The sequence below is a fragment of the Gigantopelta aegis genome, chromosome 9, assembly GCF_016097555.1.
Source record: "Gigantopelta aegis isolate Gae_Host chromosome 9, Gae_host_genome, whole genome shotgun sequence".
NCBI lineage: Eukaryota > Metazoa > Mollusca > Gastropoda > Neomphalida > Peltospiridae > Gigantopelta > Gigantopelta aegis.
The window spans coordinates 67,167,176-67,178,208 of NC_054707.1; the positions used below are offsets into that span (position 1 = coordinate 67,167,176).

Below are 11,033 nucleotides of genomic sequence, written 5' to 3' on the forward strand. Positions count from 1 at the left end.
CATATGAACTGACCATTTTTAGACTTGAGATCTCGATGAATCACTTTGACGGGAGCCTCACAGTGCAGGTAGTTCATTCCTGTAATAAATTTTATGAAAGATTACAAATGTATAAATTCATATTCAAGTCAGTTTGTAACAATCGTTAAAAATATTCATTATTATCTCACTTATAATAAGCTATATCCAATTACGGTTCAAGCACTTTCATCATGGACACTCATTCCGAGTTGTAGCCCTTAGACAGTCTGAAAGTTGATAGCTTAGCCATTGCAATATTGTTATCGGAACTGGAATTATTTTGACTAGCCATCATGTACTTCTGAAAATAAAAAATTGTAGGCTGAATTTACAAAGCCTGTTTTTGACTTACACGTGTGATACTGCATGTATTTATAAAGCTCAAACACCTGTGCTTCATACATTTGTCCCTGTTTCTTTATCCACACCTCAGTACATTGTTTATTCAGCAGATATTAGGTATCACATATTAACACAAGATAATGATGTATTTTTGACTTCTTAAAAACCACAGTGTCAACATAAAACTTTGATTTACATGTATACGTATAACAAATAAAATTCCTTCTCACCTAAAGCAATTTCTTTCGCCCATTTTAGTATTTGCTTGAAGTCGAGTTGATTTTCGGGATTCCTCAGAAAGGCATACAAAGAGCCATTGGGAGCATACTCTGAAGATACACAATGTACATACAAAACAATTTATTATCATTTATACATCTATATATATATCTGTTCCAGGCAAATTTATATACCATGTGACTGAAAATAATTACCAGTCTTTTACACAAAAAGCCACAATTGACACTTAAAGCTATAATGGATGGTCTACTTCCCAAAGAATTGAGAAACTCATTTGTAAGCCATAACCTTCAGAACATTTTATATTATGAACACACAAAACTTGAAAAATCACTTTACAGCCAAACCAAAATAGTGAGTGGGCATACATTGTAACTCCCAACTTAGATTGCATAAACCTTTTCTGACAGCAGAATTAGCTTTGAAACCTCTCTTTAGCTTTCCATTTGTATGAGAACAGAAAATATTGGCCTTTAAAAATGCTACAATATATCAATTAGGGGAATTTACATAGGCAAAATGGAAGTTTGCATCCAAACTTTGTGGGGCCCAACTACCAAAACCATTGGAAATATTAAGCTAAAACTTGTGATTATTTCATATGGCATTATGAAGTATTCAGGGGTGTGATACCCATTAAGAACTATGAGCTGAAATGATTCTAAAAAAGCTGAAACCTTTATACTGCACCTAAATAAAGGTCATTTCTCAGCATTTTAGATCAAATCCAATCTACTTTGTAAAAATAAAGGACTATGTTTTCACTAAAAATAGCTGAAATCAGATAAAAAGCTGAAAAATCACATCCCTGAGTATTTCCAGCCAAATTTGAGAGGTGTCATGAATATGGATGCCATCAAGGGTACCTGCATTTTGTTTGATTTGAAATGGGATGACCCCCATACAATATTGTTAACAATACAGAATTTAATTTTGTTCACTCATGCAATAAAACTGAATATTGTACGGTACACAATATTGTAAATTAACCATAAATTTTAACACTTCCACAACATGATACCCAAGTTTATTAACCAACAATAGTTATTTTATATAGCATATTAACATGATATGCTCGAATGTTGGGAAGAAATTATGGTCAAATTAATGGAATATCATATTTCATTTGTATATGTCATAGCATTTTGCTACTTCAGTTTATTCACATACATGTATATTGAAGATATTTGTTACGATCTTATGAATATTGAAATATTTATCCAGAGCAAAAACTAATATTTTTTTGTGCATAATTAAGCTTGGTTACAATTTTTACCAAACATTACCAAATTAATGAAATATTTAACTTTTCCTAATTTGGGATTTTCCTATATATCATATTAAAATGTAATAGTTACCAGTGACTAGACAGAAATTGGGATCCACAGTGACAGCACCATAAAACTGTATGATGTTACGGTGACTCAACACACTCAAAACCTGGGCCTGAAAAAATAAAGTCAATAAAACATAATTAAAAGGACTGAAAGAAAAGGATTTTTAAAAACACACCACCAAAGCCCTCTGTACAGTTAGCACGAGAAGCTATTAATAGTACATATATCTAATAGGTCTTTAACTATAATATTTCTATGAGTGGTCGAAATAACACACTGAAGCATAAACTTCATAACTGTATTACATTTACACAGTATTACAAGAATTCAATGGAATTAAATGTCTTGTCTATCATATTCTGTTTTGGTGTTGTCGATAGTTCATGTCCTCTCAATGCATGTTTTAAAAAAAAAGACGTTCTTAAATTAAATTTGTTTAAAAAGTACAAATACAAAAATTCTATAATTTTTTTATTATTATTTCATAAATTCAACTTTAAAAAAAATGCACCAAGAGGAACATTCATAGACATAACCCTAATCCAAGTTTCACTAAGCATGACTTACAGTTTGTGAGCCAAGGAAATCTGAAACTTTAACATTGAGATAAATTTATGCATATGCTGATGCCAAAAAGTAATACCTTCATAAATGCATCACAAAACAAGACTACCGGTGAGGTACATGATATGCCTGGTTTGATGGAAAACTATATGATGTTCAGAAAATTGTTTGATTTATTTGTATCACAGAGACCTAGTAATAGTACGTGACACACCGACATCCCAAGTTCCAAGATATAGTCCAGATAAGGATTTAATGTTATTTGCAGTAGACCGTGAAATGTAGGTCACAGTGACCTAGTAATAGTATGTGACACACCGCTATCCCATGTTGTTCCTACATGTGAGTTTGATGATCCTGTCTGCATCTGTATGCAAGATATGGTCTGGATAAATATTTACTGTTATGTGCAGTAGACCGTGAAAAGTAGGTCACAGTGACCTAGCACCAGCTACCACGTGCAAAACACTGATCCAATATACGGTACATTAATTATGCCTTTTAGTCAATTTCCTTTATTACAATACAGACAGAAAAAAAAAAAGAGTTAAAGTTTGTTTTATTTAACGACACCACTAGAGCACACTATCGGCTATTGGATGTCAAACATATGGTAATTTTTACATATAGACTTCGAGAGGAAACCCGCTACATTTTTCCATTAGTAGCAAGGGATCTTTTATATCTGCCATCCCACAAACAAGATAGCACATACCACAGCCTTTGGTATACCAGCCGTGGTGCACAGGCTGGAACAAGAAATAACCTGATGGATCCACCGACAGGGATCAATCCCAAGCCGACCACACATCAAGCGAGTGCTTTACCACTGGGCTACATCCTGCCCCCATACAGACAGAAGTGCACAAAATACAGTCTTTGATATATACACATACCAGTTTTCAAACACTGGATAAACAAAAAAGGCCCAATGTGTCCACCTTGTGGAATTGATCCTATAACTTACTATACCTCAGGTAGCCAACCACCACGATATATCTTGTTTGAATACAAGTAATCTATGAAATGAAAGCATTTTTAAACTATAGCTATTTTGCTTCTACCATACACTTATTTTAACATGTCCCTTACAGAACATGGGGTAAACAACTGCTTATCGCCATTCCTCCACATAGTCTTTGATCTACCAGCTATTGGAGCCGTATGAATCATAAGACCATCACACCTAAGTTGAGTCCCATGGGTCACTGCTCAAAATGGGGGCAAACCTGTCACCATGGAGCCATATGAATTCTAAGACCATCACACCTAAGTTGAGTGCCACGGGTCACTGCTCAAAATGGGGGAAAACCTGTCGCCATGGAGCTGTATGAATTCTAAGACCATCACACCTAAGTTGAGTGCCAAGGGTCAGAATAGAGGGAAATCAGAATGGAGGGAAATCAGAATGGAGGGAAATCTGTCTCCATGGAGGGGCGGGATGTAGCTCAGTGGTACAACGCTAGCCTGATGCGCAATCAATCTAGGATTGATACCCGTTGGTGGGTCCATTGGGCTATTTCTCGTTCCAGTCAAGTGTTCCACAACTGGTGTAACAAAGGCCGTGGTATATACTATACTGTCTGTGGGATGGTGCATATAAAATCGAAAAGAGTAACCCATGAAGTGGTGACAGCGGGTTTTCTCTACCGCATATTGCCGTGTATTAGCAGACTCCTTGGATAAGACGACCTCTTAGTTTGACCCTAAATATATAGTACAAAATCATCTGCCTTGTGTATAAGCCGAAGTCATCTTTTGTCTTTTGTCCAGTCAACAAATAGACTTGTGCTTTTCTTGTTCATTATATTTGTTTTCCCTTTAATTATTACAAAAATGGTAATCGCGATCGCAATCAATGCTAACATCTACCATGCCGTGAACAATAAATTTAGAACTGATAAAGCATAACAGAAAAATAAATAATTCAAGCTGTAACAACATATCACTGCACACGAGTAATTAATTTATTCACTGGACAGCAAAAAGTAAAATCATTGAGGCATGTTTAATCCCCAACCACACACACAGAAACAAAAGATCATGCGGTCCGTGACTGCAGCTGTGCACTGTCTATGGTATGGTCATGTGACAATTGTGGGAGTAATTATCGTCCTGAAATTCATGTTATGTTTTTTCAGTCGATAATGTTAATAATGAGCTTAATTTATTTATGGCATTACTTTACAGTTTAATACACCCTCCCAACAAAACAATAATATCAGAAATATAATACTTGTTTGAAGAAAAAACACCATTTTGTATCTTAAATTTGCTATATGAAAGACTGGTCCCAGCACAGGTCAAACAATGATGGCGGACAGTTGGAAAGAATATGTTTTTACCATTGAAATGACAATAAAACAAGTAATTTTTTATTATTATTCATCAAACTTATCATGCATTCAAGAACAAAAAACTGCATAATATTGCATAATGGGGTGTTTTATTTATATACTACTCAAAAGAATTTAAGGGTCAGACGATATTTTCGACATTATTTTCTGAATGTCAATTATATTAGCTAGACCATAATGTCACGCATAATTTGACGAAAGTGGGTCTAAGGGTAAATGATTAAAATCCACTATACACTGTCGACTAGTTCTAATGGCGAAAACATGCTTACATTTGCACGTAAATTAGGGCGGCGAAAGGTCTGCTAAGTGCCCATAACTTGCTTTTTCACAAAGCACTTCATTTGCACGCTTTGCATATGCTCCAAATGCTGAATTTCCGTATAATTGGAGCTTGCGTTCGCCAAATCGACATGGTACGACTTCAACTGACTATCGAAGATCGAGGAAGGGCTATTCTTGGCTTCAGGACGGCAATTGGAGACTTGTGTCAGTCAGTCTAGGCCAACTTGGCAACGGTACCAAGCAACGAATTCTGTTCGAAATCGTCCACGTTCGGGAAGACCCCGAAGCACTACAATTAGAGAGGACCGCTACATCACCAATATGGCTCTACGGTATATGCACGCCGATTACGTGACAATCTGCGGACTGCGACTCGAGTGTCTGATCAAACCATACGCAATCGTCTGAAAGCCAATAATCTACGCTGCCGTGCCAGGCTGACCACCATCCTACCACGTCACAGAACGGCCAGACGACGTTCATCTGTGGTGGCAACGTGTTCTTCGAGTGTTTCAATGAGTCCAAAGTTCAACGACGGTTTCGTGTCCTGGGGAGCGCTTCGCTGACGTTAACGTTAGACAACGTGTTCGGTGGTCAGCATGGTGTGGTGTATCTCTATCCACCACAGGACCCCCCTCTATGTGGTGGATGGCAATCTGAATGGAATCCGCTATCTGAATGAGATTATCCGGCCGTTGGTTCTCCCAGGCCTTCAGCAGATTGGTGGCGGGGCAGTTCTGCAGGATGACAATTGCGCCAGGGTGGTAACGGACTTTCTCAGACAACAAGGTATCACAGGATTGGATATTCGCCTGAGTTGGCCCCAATAGAGCACGCCTGGGACGAATTAGGCAGGAGAGTTCGGGATAACCATGCCCCTCCGGCCAACCTTCATGATCTGGGTCAACTTCTTATGGCAGAGTGGCAGGCCATTCCCCAAGAGTTCTTCAGACATCTGATCAACAGCATTCACACACTATTAAACGAATGTTCTAATGTGTAAAATCCATGTTTGACAACCTTCAACTTTGACTGCATGTCATGTGACTTTCTTGTATACAGTGACGTTTATTTGTGGTTTTTTGTAAATATGGAACAATAAATTAAATTTTTGGTGTAGTTTACATCATCAATCTAATACACTCTGAAACGTATTTGGTTATAAATTTTTTACCCTTAAATTCTTTTGAGTAGTATACTGTGCACAAATTACTGTTACATAATCTGTGAAAGGCTAAGGGTCTGATCAAAATTTATAAGTCGCAGTCGGGAGTATTTTCGATTGGAATTTTATGCTCCAATTTGTTGCCTCTATGTATAAGCCGACTTTTTTTAGAGAGTGTTTCAGACTGAGAATATACGGTATATATATCTGTGTGGTCAACTATATGTCTGATGCCATATAACCGTAAAGAAGTATGTTGAGTGCTTTGTTAAATAAAACATTTCCTTCCTTCCTGTCTCCATGGAGGTGTATAAATTCTAAAACCATCACACCTAAGTTGAGTGCCATGGGTCATTTATCAGAATGGGGAATACTTGTCTCTACAGAGGGATATGAATTCTAAAACCATCAGACCTAAGTTGAGTGCCACGGGTCATTTATCAGAAAAACTTGTCTCTTGACATCACCACCACCACGGGTCATTTATCAGAATGGGGAAAACTTGTCTCTACAGAGGGATATGAATTCTAAGACCATCACACCTAAGTTGAGTGCCACGGGTCATTTATCAGAATGGGGAAAACTTGTCTCTACAGAGGGATATGAATCCTAAGACCATCACACCTCAATTGAGTGCCACAGGGCATTGATAAGAATGCAGAGGTGGGGGGGGGGGGGGGGGGGGGAGTACCAATCTGCTCGGATGAGTGTTTTACCACTGAGAATACCATACAAAGTATATGTACTAGTACTTGCCTCCTTTTCAAGCATGAGAAGTTTCTTGACAGCCACCTCCTTTTCCATGGATTTCCATAGTGCTCGGTAGACGCTGCCAAACGTCCCGCCACCACATCGTTCATAAAACACCAGGTCTTCAATGTCAATCTCACAAAATGTACCCATCACGGCAACGCCCTGTCACCAAACATCTGGTGGAGTCTGTAAGGATTATAGATCGACATTGACAGGTTAACAGGGCTCATAACAGTCTGACTGTAGTAAAAAATGTAATAAAGTTATGATTGTATGCATGAAGATTCCTTATAAACAGACTTTCTTTTGAAAAAAACAAACAAAATAGGAGCATGTAGAGAAGGGGGAAATCACACTCCTCAAAATAATCAGCGTTAGACCTGAGTGTGGTTTGTTCAAATAAGCCTTATTTATAAGGGGCACAATATTACACTCACATCAGATTGAATTTAGGAGTGCAATGTAAGCATGCTTGTGTTCTTCAAAGCCAAAAGTCTATAAACAGGGCTAGCTCTGGATGATCAGAAAATATTTGCCAAATTACTTTTAAAATGCTAAACCTACAGCTGTTTACCAACAAAATATCAATTATTACACCTTTTTTGTGTGTGCCAAATTAAAATAAAATTTGCAACTAGTTCTTACAATTCACAACTGGCAGAGCTAGCCATGATAAAGTACAAGTATTTTAATTTGTTTTATTACCCATACATATATTAGTAAATGAATAATTTATATCCAAATGGCAAATAGCTTTTCCTTAGTGTTAGTCCCATGCTAACCCAAGATCAAAGAAGTCTTGACCATGATCAAGCCCTTAGGAAGGATATCAGATGTGCGGAACACAAACTATTTAAAGTGGGGAGCCCGAGAATTTTTATATTTGGTTGGCCTCAAACACCATTTCTTCGCTTCTGGAGAATAAAACTATTTTAAGTCAATTTGTATGATTACAAATTTCAGACATTTAAAGTGCTGTTCCAGATGTATGATGTATTGAGCTATATCAATCAAGATATTATTTAATATGATTAGAAAATTAAAAAAAAAAATTAAAAAAAATTATATACCGGTATATTTTCCATTTAAAAATATTCCCCTGAAAAACAGAACCAGCTGAATTCGTTTCGGGAATTTCCGTAAGATTTGATCCGTGACGTCACGAAGGGAACTCCTTTCGATAATCAGCGCCATTGTTCATTGCTTCTTTTGTGTTTATTATGGTTAAACGGCGTGTTGTTGGCGGCTGTAGCAATACAAAAGCCGATAAATTTAGTCTTCACGCATTTCCTAGTAATGTTGCTGTGAGAAAGCTGTGTGTGAATTTGATTAAAACAACGTGGAAATACTGGACGGGAAGAAAATGCCGGAGACCGTTGCGACAGTAGACACTTTAGTTTTGATTCGTCCGAACTGGATTGTCGGCTTAAGCGAGATATGGGAATACCACGTGTTATGGCTTTTAAAAAAAGATGCCGTACCAACAATTTTTCTGCGACACAAAACAAATGACAACAAGCCGACGCCATCCACACCGAAACGACCTTGGGGTGCATATCGTCAATGTCCCAAATTGCGTTATGCTTTCAACTCCGGTCAGTTTGTTTTCTTATGCACGGTTCGTGCAATCATCGAGATCCGATTTGTTGTCGTTTGCATCTTGTTCATTTGTGAGATTTTTCTTTACAGTTCGAGAACATTAAAACAATAAAGTACAAACAAGTAAGTATCTATAACCTAGTCCGTCCCATCCTACAAAAATGTAGGTGTTTTTTGTGAAAAAGATAAAAAAAGAGCTAATTTTGTATGCATCTTAGAAAACAATCGGCTCAGAAATAAATGACTTGTAAATTCCATAGTATGAAAAAAGGCGTTCCCTGTAAATACATTAAATTAATTTGACTATACCTTCCCACAGAGAAAACCTTTTTCATACTATGGAATGTGCTATAAGTTATTTATTTCTGAGCAGACTGTTTTCACAACTGCACACAAAAAAATAGTATTGTTTTGTTATTTCCAAAACATTTACTCTTTTTTTTTACGTCAAACTAAACTGAAATTATTCACACAAAAAAACATCTTCATAGATGAATGGGACTGACTAAAAGCCGTTTTTGTTTATTTTTTAAAATTAAAATAAGTCATTTATTTCTGAGCAGACTGTTTTCACAACTGCACACAAAAATAGTATTGTTTTGTTATTTCCAAAACACTTTTACTTCTTTTTTTTATGTCAAACGAAACTGAAATTATTCACACAAAAAAACATCTTCATAGATGGATGGGACGGACTAAAAGTCGTTTTTGTTTATTTTTTAAAATTAAAATAAGTTATTTATTTCTGAGCAGACTGTTTTTACAACTGCACACAAAAAATAGTATTGTTTTGTTATTTCCAAAACACTTAACTTTTTTTTTACATCAAACTAAACTGAAATTATTCACACAAAAAAACATCTTCATAGAGGGATGGGGACGGTCTAAAAGTCGTTTTTGTTTATTTCTTAAAATTACCGATATCGGGTCCACTTGACTCGTAGAATTCAAGAGTTATTTATCATCTTTTCTACTACATCACAAATATTAGAACATACAGTGTAGCAAAATAATTCGCACGAAAAGCTAAAGAACAAAACAAGAATAAAAGTTGTAAATTAGTGGTACGCTGTCTCCACGACCATTTTCATCGTCATCTGTCAGGCCGGTGGTTCGTCGGAAGATGTTCCAGGTTCAGACTGATAAGGCATATTTATTATTTGTTGTGTTGCACAAATATTAGTCCAGTCGTCATTACTACACTATTCATCATCGAAAGAAGAATCGCATGATCAATGAGCTTGGCAGTCGCTGTCGGTCCTACTTTCGCTTGCGCTGGAAGTCATCTCGTGGTAGGTTTCTGTGAAGCGCGTTCCCTTCGTGACGTCACGGCTATTTACAGGCAAATGTTTTTACCGAGAATTTTACTCGGTCGTTTCCGGCAGTGTTCTACGGGAGTGATGTTTTAATACTTTTATGGGGCATTTTCGTAATTATTGATTTACATATCGGTGTAAAATATTATTGCAATGAATTAAGAACGCATTTAATTGTGGAATTTGAAATTTTAGTGTATGGTCTGGCACAGCACTTTAAAGCTTGTTTGGCAATTTTCAGTTGATTTGTTTCCTTCATTTAAATAATCTTCTATTGTTTATTTGAATAAAATCAAGGTCCACAGGTCTTTGCAGAAATATTTGACATATACAGACAACACATTTTTAAGGGAAAACCTTGCTGGTCTATTGTTGTTGTTGTTTGTTTGGGGGGGGTTGGGGGAATTTTGTTTGGTTTTTTGGGTGTGGTTCATTTTGAACTGTTATATTAAAGAGAAAAAAGGTACCATTTTCGCCAATACATTGAGGTGACATTACAGCCAACAATGGTACCATTTTCATCAATATATTAAGATGCCATTATAGCCAAAAAGGTTCCATTTTCACCAAAGAAAATGGTTCCATTGTTCATATTGCCATGAATCATGATGGTTCTGTTTTAGCCTGATCACCTTGAACCAAACAACTTTTACATTAAAAAAAGTTTGCTGGGGAGGAATAAGGATGTCATTCCTCCTGTTATGGACTACTAGCTATAGTCCATCAAAATAACATCCACTGTTGTGACTTACATTCGTAAATTTCTTTTGATAAACTAGTACCCTATCAATACACGAGAATATAATAATCACGATAACTAGTACTTCCTGGTTAATCAAAATGCGATTTTGCTGGTTTAATGCCTAGTTTATTTGTTACTATATCATAATTAGACATACATAAAAACATGTATTAAAATACAGCTACAAATTGCAAAATGCAACATGAATGGTGGTATCATGCATAATTTACAACAGTTTAATCTTACAAAAAAGCACACACTAACACCTCACCACCAACTACGGAACTCATCAACTGTTATCTACATGCGTTG

General features: G+C 36.4%; 1 protein-coding gene across 1 annotated transcript in view; it reads right to left on the reverse strand.

The window, feature by feature from the left end:
- Positions 1-10,992, reverse strand: part of LOC121382376 (mitogen-activated protein kinase kinase kinase 20-like) — a 48,386-nt gene extending 37,394 nt beyond the window's left edge. Inside the window, exons 1-5 of the mRNA XM_041511964.1 lie at positions 10,968-10,992; positions 7,068-7,250; positions 1,962-2,049; positions 594-692; positions 14-79 (exon numbers count right to left, since the gene is read on the reverse strand). Coding sequence (XP_041367898.1) covers positions 14-79; positions 594-692; positions 1,962-2,049; positions 7,068-7,214 — 400 coding nt within the window. The 5' untranslated portion in view covers positions 7,215-7,250; positions 10,968-10,992. The remainder of the gene's footprint in view (positions 1-13; positions 80-593; positions 693-1,961; positions 2,050-7,067; positions 7,251-10,967) is intronic.
- Between the last annotated feature and the right edge of the window lie 41 nt (positions 10,993-11,033).